Source organism: Octodon degus, unplaced genomic scaffold (genome assembly GCF_000260255.1).
Source record: "Octodon degus isolate 3935 unplaced genomic scaffold, OctDeg1.0 scaffold00069, whole genome shotgun sequence".
In the NCBI taxonomy this organism is placed as follows: Eukaryota; Metazoa; Chordata; class Mammalia; order Rodentia; family Octodontidae; genus Octodon; species Octodon degus.
Genome location: NW_004524645.1, coordinates 12,124,473 through 12,149,701, shown reverse-complemented (window position 1 = coordinate 12,149,701; position 25,229 = coordinate 12,124,473). Strand labels below are relative to the sequence as shown.

At 43.4% G+C, this 25,229-nt stretch overlaps 1 protein-coding gene across 1 annotated transcript in view; it reads left to right on the top strand.

Annotated features, from left to right (window-relative positions):
- The window catches only part of Rs1 (retinoschisin 1), a 29,657-nt gene extending 4,835 nt beyond the window's left edge, over positions 1–24,822 (top strand). The window contains exons 2-6 of the mRNA XM_004635093.1: positions 11,846–11,871; positions 12,754–12,859; positions 21,044–21,185; positions 21,697–21,892; positions 24,638–24,822. Coding sequence (XP_004635150.1) covers positions 11,846–11,871; positions 12,754–12,859; positions 21,044–21,185; positions 21,697–21,892; positions 24,638–24,790 — 623 coding nt within the window. The 3' untranslated portion in view covers positions 24,791–24,822. The remainder of the gene's footprint in view (positions 1–11,845; positions 11,872–12,753; positions 12,860–21,043; positions 21,186–21,696; positions 21,893–24,637) is intronic.
- The last annotated feature ends 407 nt before the right edge of the window (positions 24,823–25,229 follow it).

Below are 25,229 nucleotides of genomic sequence, written 5' to 3'. Positions count from 1 at the left end.
CACAGGTATCTCACCTCCTTCAGATCTTTGCTCCAATATTACCTCCCTGGGAGGGCTTCTCTGAGTACTGGTTCCTCTCCCCCACTTCTCTGCTTTATTTTTCGGCATATCTGTCATCATTAATTTACATTCCATGTATTTTATTCATTCATTTGTTAATTAATTCATTCCTCTCTCCCTAACACATGATGAGACTGGTGTTCTTTGAGGGCAAGTGGTTTCCAGTTTCTTATCCATTTTTATAATCATATAGGTCCTTAGATGATCCTGTAGGAAAGAAAAGCATGGGCAGGAAGGCTATAACAAGTGGTGAGTTGGGGGAAAGGAAAAGTCCTCTTCACAGAGGTGGGGAAGAGACCACAGAGAAGTTAGGTGAGGTGGGAGACTAGAGGCAAACAAATTCTAAGCACAAAAGCACAGAGGCATAGGACACCCTGGCTGGTACACTCGAGGTGGGGAAGGAAGTACTCAATGCCAAGATACCTCTGGAGAGAGGTAGGCAGAAGGTGGATCACAGTGACCCTGGAAATGCACATTGTTGCTGTACAGTTCCTAGGGATGAGGAAGTGGAGAAATACTAATGAATGTCAGAGGTGGAGCTCGGCCCTGGCAGTGGAGACACACCAAAGACAGAAACAAGAGAGTTTCATCCCGTTACACAGGCATCTGAGGATGGTTGTCCCTAGCAGCAAGAGTATCCAGGGTGGGCGCCCCTGAAAGCAGGCAGCAGCAGTGGGGTGGAGAATAGAAAAAGCCCCCAATAGTGGTTGAAAGTCTCTGATGGACAGTAGGAAGATGATGGAGTGGGATAGAAGGGCAAGAAGTAGAGGGCTACAAAATAGGAAAAAATTTTGCCTGGTACTCTGCTGACAGAGATCCAATATCATACATGAAAAAGTGTTAAATATCTCTGGTTATCAGAGAAATACAAATTAAAATAACACTGAAAGTTTATCTTACTGAAGAAAGAATGGCTATCAAACAAACAAACCAACCAGCCACATGAGTCTACAAGGGATGGGAGAAGGCATCCTTCTACATTGTTGATAAGAATGTAAACCGGTACAACTACCATGGAAATCAGTATGGAGATTCCTCATAAATACTAAAACTAGAAATCCCATTAAACCCAGATATTCTTTCTTGGTATTTTCCCCTAAATTTAATGACATCATATTATAGTGATGTATTCATACTCATGTTCATAGCAGCACAACTCATAATGGCTAAAGCATGGAAACAGCTTATCTGTCAACAGATGTGTGAATAAAGAAAATGTGGTATTTATGCAAATAGAGTGCTACTCTGCCATAAAGAAGGATAAACTTTAGTAATTTGTAGGAAAATCGATGCAACTTGAGATAATAACTTTAAGTAAAATAAATCAGACATATGGTTTTTAAGTGTTGCTTAATTTATTTTATATGAGAAGCTCAAAGTATAAATAATTTAAACAAAATAAAAGAAGACAAGAAGAAACAGAGAGAGAGAGAAAGAGAGAGAGAGAGAGACAGCTGTTTTGCAAATGGGTAAGATGCCAAGAAATGAGGAGAAAGGGAGGAAAATAAAAAGAACTCAGATATATTAAGTGCATGTACCTACCCCTTAAAATGAATGTAAACATTACATACTGCAAACATGTACTAGTAAAAACATTTTTAAAAAGTAGAGACGTGGATGTAGTGGTGCACACCTATAACCTCAGCCTCAGGAGGCTAAGGCAGGAGGATCACAAGTTCAAGGCCAGCCTGAGCAATTGAACAAGCCTGACTCAAAATAAAAAAATGAGACTGAGGAAGCAGCTTGGTGGTAGAGAACCCCTTGGTTTGATCTCCAGTATCAGAGATTTTATAGACTTCCACTGTGTCCCTTGAGGAAGGACCAATTTATTTTCTGAATACCACTAGAGTCCCTTCTTAATTTCCCCTTATTCTAAGGTCCATTTATCTTCCTGGGGAATATAGATTTTTTAAAAATTTGTTAAAATGTATTTAGTACAAAGTCTACAGGGTCTCACTACACAGATTGGACTTGTAGTGATCCTCCTGTTTTCAGCCTCCCAAGCTCTGGGATTATAGGTGCCCCCCCACCACACCCATTCTCAGTCATCTCAGCATGCCCTGGGGGCAGGGCCTACATTGCTTTTAATGGCTCCCTCAGGAACCAAGAGTAAGGCTAGAGCCCTTGGCTGGTTTTTTTGTTTTTGTTTTTGTTTTGAGTCAGGGTTTCACTATCCAGTTCAGGCCAGTGTTGTGCTCATTTTTGTAGCCTTCAGGCTGGTCTCAAACTCACAGTGATTCTTTTCTTTGAGACAGAATTTCATTATGCAATTTGGGCTGGCCTTGGGCTCACTTTTGTAGCCCCCAGGCTAGTCTCAAACTCCCAGAGTTCCTCCTGGCTCAACCTCTCAAGTGCTGGGATTCAGGTGTGCACCACTATTGCGCCTGGTTCTGGGGCCAAGACAGTGCGCCACAGCATCTGGTGCTAGGGATCAAACTCGGATCCTTGTGCTTGCTAGGTAGGTGCTTATACCTCTGAGCTATCTCTCCAGATCCTTCCTCAATCCTCTTGTCTCAACCTCCTGTGTGCTGGGATTACCCGTATGTGCCACCATGCCCAGTTACAAGGCCAAAGTCTTGAGGGGTGAAAGGCATTCCTTTTTGATTTCCCAAGAAAAGTTTAGACATGTCTCTGATGTCCCTTACAATGCAAGACTGTCCTGCTTGGGAAGATGGACTGCCTCTAGGAGCTGTAGAATTTCTTGTCTGTACTTTATAAATGATTGTTTATTAGTTAGCAAGCTCCTTTCTTTTCATATTGCTGCATGAGTATGTAGAACCAGAGATTCATAGTTGGAGTTGGTATAGATATTTAGCTTTTTGCCTTTTTCTAATCCTAATGTCTGAGTAAGAACTATTAGCGCTATGTTTTGAGCAGAGATCCCTGGGGGAAAGGGTTTTGCTTCAATAACATGTTGTGAAGTGATATATGTATAATCTGCCTTTTCATGGCTTTCTTGGACAAGGCTACTTCCATCAGTGAACCACACCTCCTCAGAGTCTTGGCAGGCCAGGTTACTGGTGTCCTGCCTGCTTACATAGGTCTAGGAAATCACTCGTTCACAAGCATGGCTGACTTCTGGGTCTGTGAGCATCAAAAAGGCAGGATTAAGAATAGTGCAAGTTTTTATAATAACCTCTATGTCTATGAGCATGGCTTAATACTTGGTAAGCTGTTCACCTGTTTACAAATAACCTTTTTTTCTCCTGAATATCCCTGACCTGATGGGGAATCAGGAGTTTTAGTCTCTGCTTAAAGTTAACTTTGTAGTTTGCTCTGTTAACATACCTGTAGCTACTACTGCTCTCAGGCACAGCAGCCATCCAGCAGCCACCCAATCTAACTTTTTTGAAAAGTGCCATTGAGCAGAGTTCTTGTCCCTAATCTTAGCCTTTCTCTTTTGACCTTCCTCTGACTCCTGATTGTTGAACACAGAAAACACTGGGTCCAGCAACTGGATCATAGGTATCTGTGGCCCTATCTGAAATTTTTGCCATTTATAGTGAGTATCTGGGGCTGATTGATAAATGAAACGATGTCCCAGCAGTGACTCACTCTCCCTGGAAGATGGATCTGTGTTGGTATACTTATGAAAGACTTCTACTAATCGGCTATGGAAGTCAATTGTATTTTCCTCTTTGCCCTGTATGATCTCATTCACCTTATCATAATTAATAGATTTCTTAATCCTTATTTTCACCCACATGGTAAGAGTAGCTATAATTTCAGACATCATTTTTATAGTCCCAGCTTGGTTCTTTTGAAGGGAGAATAGCCTCTCCAGGGTGATTTCTCTTCATAAAGCACACTGTGCACTTGCATAGTTGTTAGCCTCTTTTAGGATTCTTTGTCATTTATCGGGCTACAGATGAACTAGACAGCTCACCATGATAAGTTAAAAGCATGGGTCAAACTTTGAAGCCCATCTGAAGACTTACTAGGATCCTCTGATAGATAGCCTAGCTATTTTTGCATTGCTGGATATCTGCAACTGAAAAAAAGCCCTGAGCTGGAGTATCATCCTCTGCTCTGGGGACTTCTCTCAAGGGTAGGACAGCTTGTAAAATACAAGATTAAAAAGTAGCACTTCAGGTATGTCCTGTGGGGCTTAAAAGTGTCTGTGTATATCCAGTGGGACTTAAGGTTGTCTGAGGAGCATGATAAGGAGACTGAGGAACACAGTTTCTCTTGGGACACTTGGATCTAGTGGAGTGACTTGTGGAGATGGGGCCAATATATTTGCCTGAAAATTCTAGGAAGAGATCTACAAGGCCTCTCAGTGTCATTGTTTTCATTAAATATATAGGAGAGACCCATAGCTCCCTAAGAGACAAGTGAGGATCTGAGGATGGGATCATCAAAGATAGCTGTCCCTTCCTTGGTGCCACTCTCAGTAGCATAGTTTCTGAGCTTTTCCTGAGATAAAGGGTTGCACAAACCTGAACATAAGGGATTTTACTCCACCTTCTGTGTTTTAAGAACTAATTGAACTGAAAATATTTCCATAATTTCAACTGCCTCCCCATACCCATCTCTTGTTATTTCCTAGTTCATATTGAACCCAAACTGTATTATAGTGGCAGATAAGCTGTTCCTTTTCTAAATTGGCAGGATCAACCTTCCCCACCAATCAAGGATGTGGCCAAGGGCTGAAGTTGTTGGAATCTGCAGGACATGTTTCATGCAGTTTCCCATGGCTTGTCTTGGGGCCCAGAGAGAAAGAGGCCAACTAGGTGTTGACTTGTTAAGATGGCATCCCATGCAGAAGGAGGAGATGGATTTGATCCCAGAGGGGATTCCTTATGAGACTCAACTAGACATGTCTCTGTCCAAATCTAGGATAACATTGGCATTTTTTATAGAAGCATAGAAGAAAGTTCTATTGATAGACTTTTGTGTCTATACTGGGGCCCATAACTCCTTAGAGAGAGGGTTGTTGAGCCAATTTATAGCATTACTTAGCCCTTTAAATCTTCTGTAAGATGAGTGAAGTCCCTCCCCTCAAGGACTCCCTTCACCACATTGAGCCATTTGAGGACTCTGCTTAAGCAGAGTGGAACCACTTGGGGAACAATACCCCTCACATTTACCCCATAGTAAAAACTCAAGTGTTTTCAGACAGTAGAGATGGAAACCTCTTTTTAAAAAACCTTAAAATATTTCAAGAACAAGGATGGCTCTATTTTTGTGTACTTACAGTCACTTGAGTTAAGCTTTATTTGCTGTTCTTTCATTCTGTTCAGGCCATCAAATATATGTATAAATTACCAGAATTTAGTTAGAAGAAGTAGAGAAGTAATCTAGCCCAATCTAAAAGAAAGTGGACGTTTATGTGTGTTTTTTAAAAAAAGGTAAACAAATATAACAGTGGCTAACCAAAAAGTGGGAGCCAGATGCCTGACAAGACAAGACTGCAACCTTGGCTAAGATAGCACCCTGAGAAAGAAATGGCCATTGAGTGGGAAAGATCAGGTGGGAGTTTGTGCTCAAAAAGAATAAACTGAAGGGGCCAAGGAAATAGCTCAGTGGCATAGTCGCCTGCCTGGAAAGTGCAAGGTCCTGAGTTCTATACCCAGTACTGCAAGAAAAACAGTAAACTGGGGTAGGCAGAGACTAATTGAATTTCCCAAATGAGTAGCAAAACATTGCAGAGAACAGAAATGAAAGGGAAAAAGGTATAATAACAGGATCTCTGGCTACTTAACTCATACCAGCAGAGTGACCACAAATGGGAAAAAAAAGGGAAGATAAACTAGAAGTGGGTGTAAAGGCCTCCTCCAGATGTCATGCCTTCTCCTCTCACTGCACATGGTGGGAGGAGCAGGAAATAGCTCCCAGCACCATGAGAAAAGTCTCCTGAATTCCTGGCCTAGAAAAGAGAAAGAGGAAAAAAAATGATGCCCAAAGGGCCTTACCTATTCTCCTTGCTGGCTAAGTCAAATAGATGTTACCAGATAGGCGGTGCTCAAGCCTGCTTTTAGAGGCAATTTCTGGGTACTTTCTGGACAAAGACAAACAGCAATAAAGTTTCTCATTTATTAAAGGTAGGAAAAAACTGAAGGGTAGGGGAAGAATTTCCTCTGCTGAGCAACTTTGGGCCAAGTAAAAAGGGAGGAACAATAAAAATACACCTCACAGTGTAGGGTGGGCTACCATGAAGGGACACGACAGTGAGCACTTAAGAGTGACTGTCTCTTTTCCACATTTCCCACACTGGTATTATATCCAGTTCAACTTATCAAAAATGTACTTGTGTTCTTGTGAGAAGTCCACGTGCAGGGTTCTGAAAATTGATTTGCATGTGTCACACCTCTTTTCCTAGCTAGTTTTTTGTTTGTCTTTTGTGGTACCAGGGATTGAACTCAGGACCCTGCACTTGCCAGGCAGGTGCTTATTCTACTGAGCTATCTCCCCACCCCACCCCCAGCTAGTTTTAGCCACCCTGTCTTCCTGCCTATTTATGTGTTGTGCTGTGATAAACATGAGTATGCCTGTATCAGTGTAATATGATTTTTTTTGGTACCAGGAACCAAACTCAGGACCTTGTGCTTGCCAGGCAGGCACTTGTGCTGCTGAGCTATATCCCTGGCCCCAATACAACATCTTTACCTCTTTTGGAAGATACAAAAATGGGAATAGCTTGATAACTTGGAATTTCTAATCTCAGTTCTTTAAAGAATCTCTGTACTGATTTCTGTAGTGGTTGCACTAGTCTATATTCCCCCTAACAATGTAAAAGTATGTCCCTCTCCCAGCATTTGTTATAGTTTGTTTCTTTGTTTTTATGATATTCATTCTTTCTGGGGTAAGATGGAATCTTCAATGATAGCTTTTATGATAGGATGAAAAAGATGAGTCTCAATCTGAAGATGCCACAGCCCCTGCAGCCAGCGGGGTCCTGGGGGTGGGTAACAGGAGATTAAGAAAAACTGGAAGGACACATAATAAAAGAAAAGCTGGGACTGGGTGGGACCCTACCTCTCTGATGGAGAGGCAGCAACAACCCAGCATGGTCTGCATCTTCCACAGGAGTAGGGAGAAGCATGTAACGAAGTCAAAAGGGCAAGTTGTTAGTGTTTTACTGAGAACACTGAAAACAAAATATTCTCAGAGCTCCCTGTTCTGTCGTTAACAAGGTGGAACACCAAAGCCAACACCTGCTGGGCTGGCCCTGCTCTAGTCTGAATAACTTGTTCACATAGCTGGCCTCTGGTGCTCTGTGTTCTCGGGGCTGTACTAGCTCTAGTCCTGAATGTGTGGTCAATCTACAGTTCAGCCGCTCCCCACAGAAAGCTTTTTGTAGAAATCAGGTTTACTTTCTAAATTGCAAAGTGGTTAAAGGAGGGACTTTTATTTCCCATTTTCTACACTCAGGATGTGTTTCAAATGTTTGTAATAGAAAAAAAGTGCTTACAATAGATGTATGTTACTGCTATAGTCAGAAAAGAAATGGCTGGGTATAGTGGCACAGGAATCCCAGGACTCAGTAAACTAAGGCAAGAGATTACAGTGTGTTTGATGCCAGCCTGGACTACACAAAGAGTTCATGGCCAGCCTGAACACAGAGTGATACCTTTTCTCAAAATAATAATAATAATAATAATAATAATAATAATTACATTGTTAAAAAGGGAAATGAAGTTCTAGTGGTAAAGGTAAAAAATGAATACTTTCCCTTATCCATGTTAAGGCACACAGCTGAGACCCTCTATAAAAAGGATAGATTAACAAGAGGAACACTTACATATTTACTAATTTGCATGTCATCGGGGTCTTCAGACTGAAAAGGTAGCACTGGAGGTGGAGCTCAATGGTAGAGCACTTGCTTAGCATGAACAAGGTCCTGGGACCTAACTCCAGCAATTTCCACCCCAGTAGGGAAATCTGTGGATTCATATGGACATGCAGAAGTATAATTGGAGAAAAAGGATGTGCTATAATGCAATGAACTGGAGAATTTAGGGCACTTAGCAAGGCCTGTTTGTTAAATTCTTCCGTATGGCACTGCTTCCTTCTAGGTATAGGGCAGGGCATCATCATATGACAGTCTTTAGGGGATGTCTCAGTTACTCTTGCTGTTGGGACAAATACTTGACACCCAAAATGAAAGAAAGAAAGGTTTATCTAGCTCATAGTTTGTGAAGGTTTCAGTGCATAGTCAGCTGGCTCCAGTGGCAGATTGGCACATGGCAGAGGGCAGTAGTTTATGGTGGTAGAAAACAGCAAAACAGCAAGGGCAAAAGGGAGTAGTGACAACAATGTCTACAGAGAGCAAGTCTGTTTCCCTTATGTTGCATTCAGGCTATTTGCCAGGCTGGGTGTAGCACGCACACCCATAATCCCAGCAGCACTCACACCCATAGTCCCAGCACTGGATCATAAATTAATGACAAAGTGTAAGTCTGCCCCATAACTGCATGAGGATTTGGGGTACAACTAGACACAAACCATAAGAGGGGAAAAGATCAGAGAGTGAGCATAGGTTTATGAACTTCTTCAGGAAGAAGGAAGGAAGGGAATTCTAGTTTCTGTGGCCCACTTCAGGGGAGAAAGGAACAAGAGGAATTTCAGGTTCTGCTTCAGGAGAGAGGGGGCAGGAGTTAAGGAGACCTACCTGCTCCTGTGGTTTTTCAATTTCCTTTAGTGTAAATACTCAGTCTGTCAAGAGGACACATTTGGGGGTAGTGTTTCCTGAACATGTTCAGTGCTTCATTTTTTTTTTTTGTATTTTAGGGAAGGGTCTACAGGGTGTTCAGGGTCTCACTACCAGATTGTACTCATAGTGATCTGCCTGTTCACAGCCTCCCAAGAGTTAGGATTATGAGTGTGTACCACCAGGCCCAGTCTCTCACCATCTCAGTGCACTCCGGAAGTGGGGCAGGCCCAGCAGACCCGGAGATAGAACCCCCGTCCCTGCACCTGCTTGCAGGCGCTTTAATCTACTGAGCTATTTGGCCGACCTAAGTGCTTTAAATCAGTATTATCTAATGGAACTTTTGGAGATCAAGAAAATATTCAGTATCTGTGCTGCCCAGTAGCCCATAGCTGTGTGGCTAGTAAGCATCTGAAATGTGACTGACTCAGCTAGGTGTGCTACTACAGGGTTTACAGGCCAGAACTATGGGAAGTGAAGGGAAAAGAACACAATTTTGAAACCAGGCTGGATAACTTAGCAAGATCCTGTATCAGAATAAAAATTACAAAAGGGCTGAGCATGTAGCTCAGTGCAAAGGGCCTGGGTTCAATCCCTAATATCACAAGAAAGAATGAAAAAAGGAGAGAGAGAGAGAGAGAGAGAGAGAGAGAGACAGACAGACAGACAGACAGCTGATTGTAGCTGAGGATTTAATTTTTAAATTTCATTATTGCAATTTTCATTCAAATCCCAGTAGCTGGAATTAGTGGTTACTGAATTGAACAGTGCAACTTTAATCACTTTATGCTAATATATGAAAACTATTTTCCTATTAAATTGTCAATTCACTTGCTCCATTTGTACTCCTGTGTAACATTGACAAGTTAGTTTAATGCTAAATTTTGTACACTTTCAATTTACCAGATTATGTAGGGCATCCCTACTTTTGGCTGTGGTTTGATATGTCTTATACATTACAGACAAACCTATAGAAGAATTCTTATACAAAATTCTAATCCTAGATAATGTAAAGGTGGCCATTTGAGAAATGAAGATTAAAACAGCACTGAGATTGCATCTCACTTTAGAAAGAATCAAATAATAACAAATGCTGCTGAGCATGTAGGAAAAAAAAGGAAAACTTCTCCATTGTTAGTTGGAATGTAAACTGGTGCAACCACTGTGGAAAACACTATGGAGAGTCCTCAAACAACTAAAACTAGAGAGCTCATTTGACATAACTATTCTCCTTTCAGGTATCTCCCCAGAAAGATCAATGTTGTCATACCACAGTGATACACATATACTCATGTTTAAAGCAGCATAATTCATAATAGCCAAAGCTTGCAAGTGGCCTGTATGTCCATCAACAGATGACTGGATGAGGAAATGTGATATTTACACACAGTTGAGTACTACTGTGCCATAAAGGATGCACTTGAGTCATTTTTAGGGAAATGGATGCACCCCGAGACTCTAATGTCAAATGCAATAAATCAGAAACACAAGCTTAAATATAGCATGGATTCTTTTATATGAGAAATCCTAAGTATAAATAAGGAGGAAAATGGAGGGCAGATATTAGGAAGTCAGAAGAACTTGTTCAAATCGGAAGGGAAATGGGAGATGGGGAGGGGAGAGAAGGAAGTAAAAAAGATTTAGAGAAAAAAAAAGGAATTAGAAAATGGAACTGAAGGGCTGGCGAGATAGTTCAGTGGACTAAGAGCTTGCTTAAGTAAGCACAGGGGCCAGGGTTCAATCCCGGGCACTGCATGTCACACTGGCCCCTCCCCTGGGTGCACTGAGCCAACAATGGAGTTTGGGCATGGCAGTGCACACCTGTAATCCCAGCACTAGGGAGGCTGAAAACAGAAGGATCACTATAAGTCCGAGCTGTATAGTGAGACCCTGCACAAAAATAAATAGGATTGAAAGCCAGTCGTGGCGGCTCATACCACACCTATAATCCCAGCACTGGGGAGGCTGAGACCGGAGGACCACTACAAGTCTGAGCTGCATAGCAAGACCCTATACCAAATAAATAAATAAATTTTAAAAACATATAACAATAAAAACTGGAACTGAGCTTTTGTAAATGGGGAGGAGAAGAAGGGTTGGAGGGAGGGATAGGGAAGGGAAACAAACAATATAGAAGAATTGAGATGTGTTATGTACATGTACCTATCGCCCGTGATGAACGTGCTCATTGTGTACTTCAAACATGGACTACTTAAAAAGTAATCTCAAGGTGACACAGGGGAGGAACTGCGAATCAACTCCTGAGTAGCAATTAGGTAGACAGGAGAGGAAAGGAGAAGGAGGGGGTGGAGGAGGAGGAGAAGGAGGAAGAGGAGGAGGAGGAGTAAGCAGAGGAGGAACAGTTAATAAGGAAAAAGCTCACACTGTTAATGTTAAATGGGAACGAAAACAGAATGTTACATTGGTTATAGTAGCTTCTCAGATAGATTAAAATTGCACATAGAAAATGATTGCAGATGCTTAGCAAGAGTGAGGTTCTGGGTGCCACCCCAGCTTGAAGGAAAAAAAGAAGAAGAAGGAAGGAAGAAGGGAGGGAGGGGAGGAGGAGGAGGAAAAGCAAAAAGTAAAGGTAAGATAATTAGGAAGATTTATACTAAAATGGTAAGTGTTGCCTTTGGTGATAAACATAGGTGCTCTCCCCTGCAGCTTTACTATGTTAGTGTATTTTCTAATATTTCATATTAAAGCTGGGAGTAGTGGCACACAACTGTAATCCTGGCACTCTGGGACACTGAGGCAGGAGAATTTCAAGTTAGAGCCCAGCCTGAGCGACTTACTGAGACTATCTCAAAATAAAAAATAAAAATAAGAAGGGCTGGGGGTGTAGCTCAATACAAAGGCCCTGGGTTCAATCCCCAGTACCACAACAAACAAACAAAATTCTATATTGAACAATAATGACAACAACCCATTCTTTGTGTTTCTTTTACTGTCCCTAATTCCTCAGCCTCTGGGGATGTTTTCCTGGCAGAGATGTGCTTAGCTTAACTTCTTTCCGTAGGCACTTTGTTAATTTTCCTGGGATAATTTTCAGTTCACTTTTCTATATGATGAATGATTCTGTCAAATTTCTTTTCTTAATTTCATTTTTCCTCTCGTTCTTTTCCTCAGCCACGTTGGGATTATCATCTACGGAGGTATGTTGGAGTAAGAAGTCTGGAATTTACAGACTGCTTTTGAATATTTTTCTTAGCCCAAACTAACGTATAAGACTATCATTTTCTTACTTCCCTGTGGTGCTGGGAATAGAACCCAAGGTCTTGCCCTCGAGAAGCATGAGTTGTACCAATGAGCTACACCCCCAGCTTTGGACTTGTTTTTCCAGTGTGGAGGATTGAACCTAAAACCTTCAGACCAAGCTATTTGCCCAGCCGCCCCCCTTTGTTTTATATTTGAGACTGCTGCCTCACTAAGTTGCCCAGGTTGAGTTTGAACTTGTGATCCTCCTGACTCAGACTCCCCTAACTGGATTTTTCTGGGCATGCTCCAAGGCTAATGATTTATTTGCCTGTTTTATGATGCTGGTGATTGATCCCAGGGCCTTGAACATAGTAGGTAAGTGATCTACCACTAAGCCTCATCCCTAGCAAAATTGCTATTTTAATGTGAGACTAAAAGTAAACCAGGTCTTAAATGAGATGACAGTTTTGAATCCAATACATTTTAAAAACTGGGCTCCCTGGTAGGGAACTCCAGGGTATGTGAAGAGTCCAGTCTTGCACTGAGGTTCCCCAAGACAGGGTCAACATGGGTGAGAGTCAACTGCCTTCTACATGGGTGTATCTGTGAGATGACCAGTGGTGGCCAGTGGTGGCAGATATTTGCTTATTTCAAATAACACAGGACAACTGTGTGTATTCAGGCTCAACTATCAAGTCTGCCACTGGAACACAGCGCCCACAAATGAAGTGTAAAGAATGAGTGTGATCTTTGAAACAAGTTTCCTAGGGCTGCTGACCTGCCCATGCCTGCTTTTAGCAGTGACTTTTCTGGCTTTCTGCCCCTCTGGCTGCCGGCAGGACGAGGGCGAGGACCCCTGGTACCACAAAGCATGCAAGTGTGATTGCCAAGGAGGAGCCAATGCCCTGTGGTCTGCAAGCACCACCTCTTCAAACTGCATACCAGGTGAGTGTCCCTCCTTGGGCACCAGACCAGCACACTGTCGGCAGCACCTTATTGCTCATTTTACCTGGCTGAATTAATCCTTAAATGCTCCATTCTGGGCTCTCTCCAGTTGGTCCTCGGCCTTTAAGTCTCACACTGGCCACTATGAGGCCTGACTGAAAAGGTCAGATTGGAGTCAACTTTTAGAGAAACTGATTAATGAAACTGACTGAAAAGAAATGAACCATGGGCAGTGGGGTGGGGGGTTGATAGCATGGGCTTTGGGGCCAGAAAGACCAGAGCTGTAATCCTGGCTGTGTCCCCTGTGACCCACAGGCCTGCCACGTGCTCCTTTTCTTGTCCGATGCAGAGGATAGTACTATGCCAGGGTACTCACTGCCCACCACACAACCCTGTGTTTCCCTGCATTTTCAGCCACTTGCAGCCGGGTGGTGGCACAGGGGCAGTGCCATCCAGGGGCTGGCGCTCATCTCTCAGCCTCTCCCTCTCCCTGCTGTGGAGCTGCCTGTAGAGGCAGTGGCTTCTCCTTTAGTGTGGTCCCTGGATGATTAGATAGAGAATAATTTGCTGCCCACCCACAACAGAGAAGTTACTAGAACAAGAGTCCTTTATTGTGTGAAGCCTTAGACATTCCTGAGACAATTCATTCTGCAGCTAACATAATCTACCTAGCCTAATATACAGGCCTTCTTCTGAGACAGGGGCCTATATATTTTGCCTGTAAAGGACCACAACAGTAAATATTTGTGGCTTTGGGGACTAAACAGTCTCTGTCCCAACTATTTAATTCTGCTGTTTTAGTTTGCAAGTGACACACACCATGTGTAAATGCAGAAGCATAGCTGTGTTCCAATAAAACTTTATGAACAGAGGCTGAGCTTGATTTGGCCCAAGGGTCATGCTTTGCTGATCCCCATTCCAAGTGTTGTTCTGAGAAATAAGTAGACTATGAGGCATCACAACTTCTTGCGTTGGACCTGGCAACGTGTAACCTTTCATAAATGGTAGTTTCTTTCTCCTGCTGCCTCCTAGGCACTTACTCTGAGGAAGAAGTGAGCTCATTTCAGGGGCTAGTACAGACCCATAAAGTATTCACAATGCTTAATCCCTTCCAGGGCTCAGGGCCTATTTTGCATGAAACTGGTTTAAAAAGAGGCCCTGCAACCTCATTTACTTTACAGAATTGCCTCGTAGTCACTTGGCAAGAGACAGCTTTGGTGTTTGTGAGTTAGCCTCTCCTTATAGCTTCTTTAAATTTGCATTAAAATAGCAAATTGGACAATCAGAGGGCTAGGGCACAATTTAGCTTCTGTGACTTACTTTGTTTGCTATTTACTACAAGGGTAGAAAGTGAGGTCCTGTGTTTTGAAATACCAGGAAGACCCTTGAGTTTAGGGGGGCTTCTTCCTGGGGACATCCCATTGAGCTCCATGACATGAGTTCAGTAAGCCAGTAAGTGTTGGTGTGATCTGTACAATCAATATCGAAGACCTCCCTCTCCTCAAAATCCATTTAGAAATCAACCCAACCCTCTTTCATCGCATGCCTACAGTATTCTGTGCCAGGCACTACTAAGACTGAAATGAAGGCCTCATCTCCATCTCGGAGAGCTTCATTGCTTAGTGGAAAGAAAGTGTCTTTTTCCCTAGAAACATGGGATCTACTAAAATTCCACTCCAAGGCTATTCTAAGAAGAAATTGAAAAGAGGCGACTTATGTAGATTGGCTTCATGGACTCAATTAACTGCAGCTGAGAAAGGCCATGGGCTAGGGCAGTATGGCGATGACTCTGCTCTCCCGAGCTGTACCCCTTCCCGGCTACATGAACTCCAAGTTCTAAAATTAGAAAATATTTTAGCTTAATTGTTCTCTTTCCATTGCTTTTTTTCTTTCACAACAGATATTTTCAGGGAGAAAAAAAAAACCCGCCACCTTGGTCTTAAATGGTCCATTTTTTAATTGGTTCTTCCATGAATTAGATGATTGAGAGCAGCCAATGCTGGCCACAGCTTCCAGAAGTCACTGGCCAGTCAGGGCCTCAATGCCTCTGATTGTTACTGGCATTGTGAGAACACCTCTGGCTTCTGCGCATCCTGGGATTGACTGCTGCCTCCTTGTTCTGCAGTATGACAGCAGACCCTAAAAAGCACAGAAGGACAGGGCATCACTCAGCACCAGCACAGTAGCCTACAGATGAACGCTGCTCGCTAGCGCCTGGGGACCCCCCAGAGCTCGATGGCGTGGTACTTGCCTTGTACATGTAAGGCCCAGGGCTCAGTCTGCAGCACTACCAAATAAAGAAAGGAAAAACAAACATAAGCTATCCAGGGGTTCTCTAACATTTTACTTTTACTCTAGATTTTATATTCTACCATATTCAAGTGTATAATCTGATCTATGAATATTATTCCATCTATTTTATCTTATAGCATTAGATTTATTATATTATATATTTCTTATTCTAGTATGTTGATCATACACATTCCAGTCTAGAATATATGCACAGTAACATTCACAACAGTCTGGAATCTCCTGTCAAGAATGTTCTCAAACTTGGGGCTGGGAGATAGCTCAGTAGAATAAGCACTTCCCTGGCAAGCACAACGTCGAGTTCAATCCCCGGTACCACGAAAAAAAAAAAAAAAAAAAGAATGTTCTTAAACTCTTTTTGCTTATTTTTGTTTATCAAAGTATCACTATGTAGTTCAGACTGGCCTTGAACTCACTACAAAACCTAGGCTGGCCCCAAACTTGTGGCACGCCTCCTGCCTCAGCCTCCCAAGTGTTGGGATTATAGGCCTGGGCCACCACACCTCGCCTTTTTGTGCTTCTTTCCTGTTGCAGTGGTGCCAGCGCCTCACCTATGCTGGGAAGTGCTAAGTCTATCTATCTCAGCAAGCCACATCGTACATTGTTAATAAACCTGTCTGAGCAGCGTGCCTACAGGCCCTAAAAGTAGGGGCTGAGTAAAACCTAGTAAGTATGCACAGCCTAGATTAGCAGCACATTACAAATGCCCTTTGACACCCTGATTATCAAAAGTCACTTGGGTCACAAATGATGGGGGTTTTCCCTAAGAGCCAAACAGTTTAATAGCTACAGCAAATGTTTCCATATTTTCCACAAGGTGGAAAATCTGGGAAGGTCAAGCTTTCTGTGACCCAACAAGGGTCTCCTTAACATAACACCTTTGGCAACATAATTTATATGCTGCTTCCTAGTTTATATTCAATTTATAGTTGTTTTATTAGGCCAGTGAGAGTTCCCAGAGCTGTAGTCAAGTTTTACTTCTTCCTTGGTGTTCCGCTTCCTACTCTGCCATTTCCTCAATGGGTCCCCAGTGGTCACCCGAGATGGGTTGATGATGTCTTTTTATCCCTTCAAGCATCCATCCAATGAGTACCTGTTGACTACCCAGTGGGCAGGTGTTTTACCCAGCTCAAAGGACAGAAATGGTGACCAAGACAGACAGCAGGAGTTGACAAACCATGGCAAGGAGTGACATGTGACAGGAGTAGGGGAGCTGAGAGGCATCTCCTGGAGCTCCTACCCGGCTCAGAATGGGCTAGAGAAGTGGGGAAACATCTGTGAAGGAAGAAGTGACTAAGTAAAAGGGAAAAGGAGGGACAGAAAACAGCTTTAAGGGAAGCCCAGGGCAGACAGGAAAGAAGAGGTAAGGCTGCAGAAGGAAGAAAAAACAGATCCAGAAATACTACAATCAGTTAACTAGACTGTGGCAGTTTATTTTATGGCACACAGAAATGTCACATTTTCTATTTTTCCAAGTTCAAATCCAGTTTTCCTATTGCCTGTGAGGGGTTTTTAAAGGTTCTTCCTCTCCTCTGGACTATACAAAAGCCTACAAATTAGCAAGAGCTTCCTGGAGGTAGGCCTGGGCTCAGGGTGGGTGGCAGGATCCTGGCCCACTACCCCACTGGCAGGGGGACACCTCCTTGGATTTCTGAAAGTACCCAGAGTGCAGGGCTCCCAGACTGCCTGGCGCCAACATCCCTAAGAACTCAGGCCCCCACGACCCCCTCCTTCTTCCTCTTCTGGGACAACTGGCTAGCTCCCATTCAGGCTTAGGTCATCCAGTTGCAAAAATCTGAGAAATGCTGTCAACAAAGTCAGGGGGGACAGGGAGAGAGACAGAAAAGAGTAGACAGTACTGATTTCCTCCCTGATGTCTTCACTAGAAAGACTCACACACTTAAGGTGTCAATATAGCCTCACAAAGCCACCCCATTATACCCATATTACCAGCTGCTTATTGGCTAGCCTTTGCACTCTACACAGCCTACAATCTCCAAACACTACTTTGCTTACTCTTACAGCAACTTCCAAAGGCGGTACAGCTGTCATGTAACCTCCCCAATGAGAAATGGAATGGGAGGGGGATAAGCTCTGGACTCATTTGGCTCTAAGCAGCCTGCTTCACCTCACTGTCTGTCACCGTTACCTACAGCTTTGTCCTGATGTCTGAGGCCCCATCCCAATTACACAGGGTGGGGGTAGACAACAGCATTTCACACTTCCCCAGGCAATTCAGGGGTGCAGTCCTGCCAAAACCCATTGATCTGGAATCCCTGCAGTGGAGGTGTCCATGCCTGAGACCCAGAGCACTGGACGATGGATGATGGGCTGGACGATGGAGTGTTCAGCTTTGGAAATCTGGGTCACCAAGCTTCTCTGGGTCACTCTGGTGGAAATATTCATCTGGAAGTGTGCAGAGGAGCAAAGGGATGAGGCTTGTGGCCTAGAAAGTGGCATGGGCTCCAGGAAACCAGCCAAGGCCACAGATGATGGACCCATGCGTGGACAAACAGGTCCTAGATCACAAAGTGAACAACTGAATCTGAGCCACAGGGGAAGCTCTTCCAGGCCTCCAAGGCCACTGTCACTGGCCAGGTCCCTCTGTGGGTCTGTTGCTCCCTCCTAAACATCAGATGGGCTAATTGGGAAAATCATAGAAAAAACTTGTGAGGGAAAGACATAGAAAGGACAAAATGCCACCAATAAGGTGATTGGGAAAGGTAGCAAAATATTTTTTTTTTGCTTCCTCCCTCATAGCTTATGACATTGGGACAAAAGAAGCAGGGAGGAGCAGAGAGAGATTATTCATCAAATGCTGGAGGTGGGGAAGCCTTAGAGACATCCACAGCTAGAATTTTGCTTTTTGTGAGGTGCTGAGGGTCCAAACCAGAGCCTTGCATGTGCAAGGCAAGTGATCTACCACTGTGCCATGCCACAAGCCCAGATAGAATTTTAAAAACAAAACAAAAAAACTAACCCCAAAACATTGAGGTTAAGTGACAACCAAGGGCCCAGCTGAAAGCCTGCTTTCTGACACCAAGGCTTTGTCCCTCTGAGGTGGGGGCTGGGAGAAGACCCCGACCCCCTGGTACTCAGCTTTCTGAAATCTGCCAGCCCACAAAATGCCTCCCTGGCAGGGCAGAGTTTTTGAAGTGCTCTTTGAAAGTGTGCTTATTAAAAAATGCTGTGCTCCAGGGGAATCCTGGAAACTGTATTCTTAACAAGCCCCTCCCCCATGATTGTGCCACATGGGCACGGTTGAGTGGCCCATAAAAGCATGCTCTTCTCCCACAAACTGACATTATTTTAATAGACTCCCAAAGCCCTGGTTACTCGATAAACTATACATGCTGTCCCCTCCCTGACCAGCCCACTGAGCTGCACATACTGGTATGAGTCTAGCCTGTTCCTTGAGTAGAGCAGAAGAGAAACTGAGTCTTCCCCACCAGACACTGAAGCTATCTTCCCACGTTCAGCACCTGGGGGCAGGACAGGGCTTTGCTGCCGGCATCCAGGAGCCTTAGAACTGTCAAGGGTTTTATTTGTTGTTGTTGTTTTAACACAAGGTCTTGCTATGTAATACAGGTTGGCCTTCAACTTACTATGTATCGCAGGCTGGCTATGAACTCAAAGCAATCCTTCTGCCTCAGCCTCCAAAGTGCTGAGATTATACTAGGCATACACCACCACACCCCATCCGTCCCATTCACTTTTCCTGACTTCTGACAAATTGTGCTCTAGAAAGACTTTAGCACTCCAGGTGTTGATGCCCCAATAAATACACTTCTTCAGCTTGAACTCAAATTTATATATGGAGAGAAAACTAGGCAGATGTATTTGTACTTCTTGTGTTCCACAGAAATTCAGAAAGACTGGACTTGGTTACAAGTAAGAAATGCCCCCACATAGTGGCTTACTGAAATTTTTGTTGACACACATGGTAAAAAGACTATAGCCTAGGGAGCTGTTAAAGAGTATTAGGGCTGAGGGCCCTGCAGTTCTTCTGGCCTTAACCCCATGGTGCAAGATAGCTGTGATAGCACAGTATGAGCTATCAGGTCTAGCAACACAAGAAGAGGTGAAGAAACCCAGAGAGAATCCCTAGAAGGTATCCTCCTTTCATCTCTTTCATCAGAAATTGTGTCATGCGGTGAATTCTAAGTGTAAGGAAGACTGGGAAAGATGGCCTGTTTAGTTGGAAACATTGCTGTTCCCAATAGAATTAAGGCTTTTTATTCAAAAAGAAAGAGAGGCTGAGATTGGTGGTAAATGCCTGTAATTACAATACTCTGGGAGGCTGAGGCTGGAGGGTTCCAAGTTTAAATCCAGCCTGGGCCACTGACTTAGCAAGATTCTGTCTCAAAAAATAATAAAAAAAGGGATAGATGTATAGCTGTGTGAAGGCCCCAGTTTCAAACTCCAGCACAAAAAGAAGAAAGACGTGTGTGTGGGGGTGTGTGTGGGTGTGTATGCTTGGTTGGCAAGTGGCATTCTCTGATGAGGTATCCTGACACTGATTTGTTTTTCACAGTACTGGGGACTGGACCCAGGGCTTCATGAATGCTAAGCAAGTACCCTACCATAGTGCTATATCTCCAACTCTTTTTAACAATTTCAAGACAATCTTTCTAATTGCTCAAGCTAGCCTCAAACCTGTGGTTCTCCTGCTTCAACCTTCTGAGTAGTAGGGACTACAGGCAGGTGCCATCTCCCCCAATCTGCACTCATTTTATTTACTTATTACTTGTATTTTGTGATACTGGGGATTTAACTCAGGGCCTTTGCATTGAGCTCCCCCCACCTTTAAAATTTTGAGACAGGGTCTCACTTAATTGCTTAGGCTGGGCTTGAACTTGCAATCCTCCTGCCTCAGCCTCTGAGCCCTGGAATTCGAGGCATGTCCTCTATGCCTACCTCTGGCACTTTTTTTTATAGCAAGAGCATATAAGGAAAAGGAAAGAGCAGACCATTAGTGTACAAGAATCACCTTTAGTTTCTTGTTTGGAATGGCTGTCTTTGTCAGCTGTTCCTTATTCAACAGTTGTGCAATTTACAAGTGGGAAGTCAGTCTCAATATATAATTGCCCTTCTTGCCGCTCACCATTGTTTTGTTCCCATAATTGGCATCATCTAGTGCCCAAGAACAATTAGAGGCCCTGATGGCATCTTGCAGCATGGCTAAACCTGCATTAATGAGGAAACTAAAGATGCCTGGCATGTAAATATGTCATTTTGCTGCACACCTCTCGGTGTTCAGGTCTCTAAGCTGGTGGAGGAGATGAAGCATTTCTCAAATCTACTCCCCCTCAGGTTGCCATAGAACTACTTCCCTTAGCTTTTAGAATTTTGAGTCTCTGACGTAATCCCTTTCCTGCATCCTTCACTCTTTTCCTATGAGCAGCGAATAGTTCAATCCAGCTCTAACCATGCTGAAAAGAAAACATTCTCCATCTCCAAAGTGCCAATGACTTTGTTACTTCTTTCTTTTGTGACGGCAGGAGCGAGGGGGAGGGGATGGGGGAGGGGTGAGACAGGGTCGCCCTGTGTAGCCCTGGCTAGCCTCAAACTTGTGGTAATCTTTCTACCTCTGGGCCTCTAAACTGTTACCTTTACAGGTGTGTGCCACCACCCCTGGCTCATTGTTATTTTAATCATCTCCTGTTTGAGTACTGAGATATGGGGTAGGAGTGGGTGTGGGTGTGGGTGTATTTTTTTTTTTTGAGGCAGAGTCTTGCTGAGTTGCCCAGGTTGGGTTTGAACTTGCAAGCCTAGTGCCTCAGCCTCCCAGAGTGCCAGGACTGCCTGTGAGTGTCACCACGTGCAATTAAAGCTATAGATATTTGAATGTAGTACATTATTTTCCTTTCCCAGAATGCCCATATCACAAGCCCCTGGGTTTCGAGTCAGGGGAAGTCACACCAGACCAGATCACCTGCTCCAACCCAGAGCAGTACATGGGCTGGTACTCCTCATGGACTGCAAACAAGGCCCGACTCAACAGCCAAGGTTTTGGGTAAGTGGGCCAGGCAGCCCAGGGGTTTCCTTCCTTCCTTCTTTCTTTCCTTCCTTCTTTCCCTTCTTTAAGTGCTTTCAAAAAAAGCTCTCTAATAAATGAATGGCATAGAGTACACTTATTTACTCAACAACATTGAGAGTGTTTCAGGTGCCAAGGACTGTGGGTACAGCAGTGGGGAAGATGGATGAGGGCTCTGCCTTCAGGAGGCAGTTTCAAGGGGGAAACATGCAAAGGATTGCTCAGTACTGTGATGAGTGTTGTGGGGGAGATGAAGGAAGAAAGACCTCATGCTTTGGAAGTACCACAGAAAGCTTTCTAAGGGAAAGATATTTAACCTGAGGCTTGCAGATGGCCAGGCAAGCGAGGGCAAGATGCATGGGCTACAGCAGGTGCAAAGGCTGAGCTGGAATGGTATCTTCTGGCGCTGGAAGCCCCTCTGAAGTCAGTACCTGCAGGGTTTTTGCAGACACAGGGAAGGGCTCCTGGTGACTCGGTGTGTTTCTGGCAGGTGTGCTTGGCTCTCCAAGTTCCAGGACAGCAGCCAATGGTTACAGATAGATCTGAAGGAGATCAAGGTGATTTCAGGGATCCTCACTCAGGGGCGCTGTGACATTGATGAGTGGATGACCAAGTACAGCGTGCAGTACAGGACTGATGAACGCCTCAACTGGATTTACTACAAGGATCAGACTGGAAACAACCGGGTAAGTGAGCCTCACACCCACTTGTGTCCATGCTCTTGTAGTTGCCCTATCATAGCACTGTGCCCACAGCATTGTGGGTCATCTGTGCTTCTTCTCCCCCTCACATCTGGCTGCTCACTTTCTTTCCTGGTTGGAGCCTCGGTGTCCAGAAGTTTGTGAGGGGGTGCTGTTCTTTTGGGCAAAGGAAACATTTGTCTGCATTCTCATACACTGGATACGGTAGCTGCTTGAAGATTTAAGACCGGTTGCTTGGACTGTTCTAAACTTACTTGGTCACTGAACAGCCTTTGTTTCATGGGTCTGGCTTGATCTGTTACTGATGTGGATAAAGAAAACTAGCGACAACCTAGCAAGGTAGCTACTATTTTACACAAATGATTATTAAAAGAATCCGACCAGTGCAAACAGAGACACTTAAACATTTGGGCAACTCTGTATCCTATTAATCTTTGAGAACTGGAACCAAAGTTGTTTGCATCATGAACACTTGACTCTGGCTTTGTCTCTCTCTCTCTTATATATGTAAGGAATAAAAATAAATTTAAAATTTACTGGCTGCTTGGAAATGTTAGCCATTCTTTTGCCTAAGAGGAATTCTCCAGGCTAATTTTACCTTTAATCAGGTTAAGTAGATATGTGTGGCTAAACCAAAGCTTTGTAGTTTTTGATGACAACTTGCCCAGAGAATTGGGTTTGCTCAGGGGCTGAGGCTTCAAGGATTTTGAACACAATGGAAAAAACCATCTTGATTCTTGCACATTCAGTTTCACTTTTGTTCTTTATTAGTTGGCTCTCCAAAAGATGTCAGGATGTTTTCTCAAGTCCTATGCTTCTGAAGGCCTTGACATTTCATTGCGAGAAATAGTCTACTCCATTCTATCACTTACACAATCTGGTGGAGCTTGCTTCATTGTCCCCTTTGCACGTGGCTCCTACTTGAACAGGCCCAAGGACAAACAGCTTAGGGCAGTGTGGGGCATTGCTCCAGAGAAGAAAGGCAAGATCATGGCAGATAAGACCTGACTTACTTTGTGCTGTGATAAGGTCAAATATAATAGATTTCTTTCACAAGACCATCACAGAAGGAAATGTAACATTTTCATGTTGTGCAGAAGAATATGGTGACTCTGGAAAGAGTACAAAGGATGATTTCTTCAAAAATACTGTCAAACATCCCCCACAACTTTTTATTTCCTGAACAAACAAAACTCTAAGAAAACCATTTTTCCCTCTACTCTGGTACTGCCCTCCTCTTTCTAGAATTTTCTATTCTGGGTACTTTTTTTGGTGGTGGTGGTGCTAGGGATCAAACCCAGAGCCTTGTGCATGCAAAGCAAGAACTCTGCTACTGAGCCACACTCCCAGCCCTTGGTCTGTTCTAAAAAATATTTACTATAGAATATTTATCGGGCCTGGGGAGATGGCTCTGTAGAATAAGCGCATCTGAGTTCAATCCTCGGTTCCACCAAAAGAAAAAATAAAAATAAAATTGTCTTTAAAAAAAAAAGAATATTTGTCACTTGTATCAAAGTAGGTACAGAATTTAAGCTTTGCATCATAACTTCAGAGTCAGGCCTAAGTTTTTACTTGAGCCCATTTTGGCTCCTTGTGGGCCATAGGAACATTCTTCTTGTGTGATATGGGCTTTTTCAAACCTTCTTGTCAAAATGTAGAAGATAAAAGCATAAAATTGGTGAGAAAAATCGAGGCACCTTCTATTAGCATCATCCATTAGGATTTCTATGAAAATGGAAATGTTCCTATCTGTGCTGTCCAATATGGCACTACTGGCCCATGTAGCTACTAACCACCTGCAATGTGGGTGATGTGCTCTGGGAGTACAGCTCAGGAGTAGAGCACTTTTTTCTCTTCTTGGTGTACTTGGGGTTGAAATGAGGGCCTGTCCCTAGGCTGTTTGTTTTTTTTTTTAATTGCTTTTGGACAAGTGCAGTAGATTGCTAAGTTGCCCAGACTGGGTTCGAACTTGTGACCCTCCTGCCTCAACCTTCTACAGTGCCGGATTACAAGTGTGAAGCACTGTGCCCTGCTACAATTTTTAACTCATATAAATTTAAACAATACATGTGGAGCTCTAGGGGACTCAGGTCAACAACTTCTGACATTGCCAGTCAAGCAGAAGACCCAATACTATTATGGACTACTGGACTATTTGGAATATTTTTCTGAGTTCACACACCTATAATATTTAAATGATGGAACTAAATAAAAAAGGGGTTATAGATGAATGACCATTTTGTATCTGATTATTCAAAATGGTTAGGACAGATATATAGCTACATTCTCTTAATTCAAGGAATAGAGGGATTTGTTCTAATAGTGTTTGTAAATAGGATATCATGTCTGCATCTTGTACAACAAATAACCACTAGGAAGGCAGTATGCAATGTGTTAATTATTGGAAACATCCTACCAATTTGATTTGAAACTGTCTCATTGCTATTTATTTCTCAATAAAATTATGGAAAAAAAAACCCAATACATGTGGCTAGGCAGGCTACCATTTTAGATGGTGCAATTCCAAATGGCCCACATAGCCACAGATGCCTTCGGCATGCAGCTGCACTCAAGGTGAGATTTTTTAGCACTGCACTTGTAAAATATCTATCCTTACACTACTTTCTAAGATTTTTCCAAAGTTAAAAGTTGGAGCTAGGTCCAGACAACAGTTGTCTCTCCTTTTCCCACTGGATGTGTTGATGGCTGGATTTTTCCCCCTCATTTTAGGTCTTCTATGGAAACTCAGACCGAAGCTCCACAGTCCAAAACCTCCTGCGGCCCCCCATCATTTCACGCTTCATCCGGCTTATCCCATTGGGCTGGCATATCCGGATCGCCATCCGGATGGAGCTGCTGGAGTGTGTCAGCAAGTGCGCCTGATGCCTCACTTGGCTTGGTCTGGTCAGGGGGTGGGGGACCTGGTGCATCATTGTGATCAACAGATCTGTATGTTATAAGCACTTTTAAATGCACAGCTGTATAGAGAGTATTTCTTTTCTCTTTCTTAAATATAGTTCCCAATTTCAACCAAAAAAATGAACTTTTTTCTCACTCAGGACGAAAGAAAATAAGAAAAAAGAAAATATCCTCCAAACCATTTCCTTTTCTTTTTTTTTACAAAAGCATAAGTAGCAGGGGTAATTGGCTGCTATTCTTTCTTTCTCTTTTTGTCTGAGTAATACTGTGAAAAGTACAGTCCCAGGGGAACACAAAGCAGCCCTGCTATGGCAATCCTTTCTTGCTTTCCCATATTCAAAACTGGAACATCCAGTGGTCTCTTTTGACTGCTGAAGGGGAACTGGCTTGAAGTTGCTTTCAT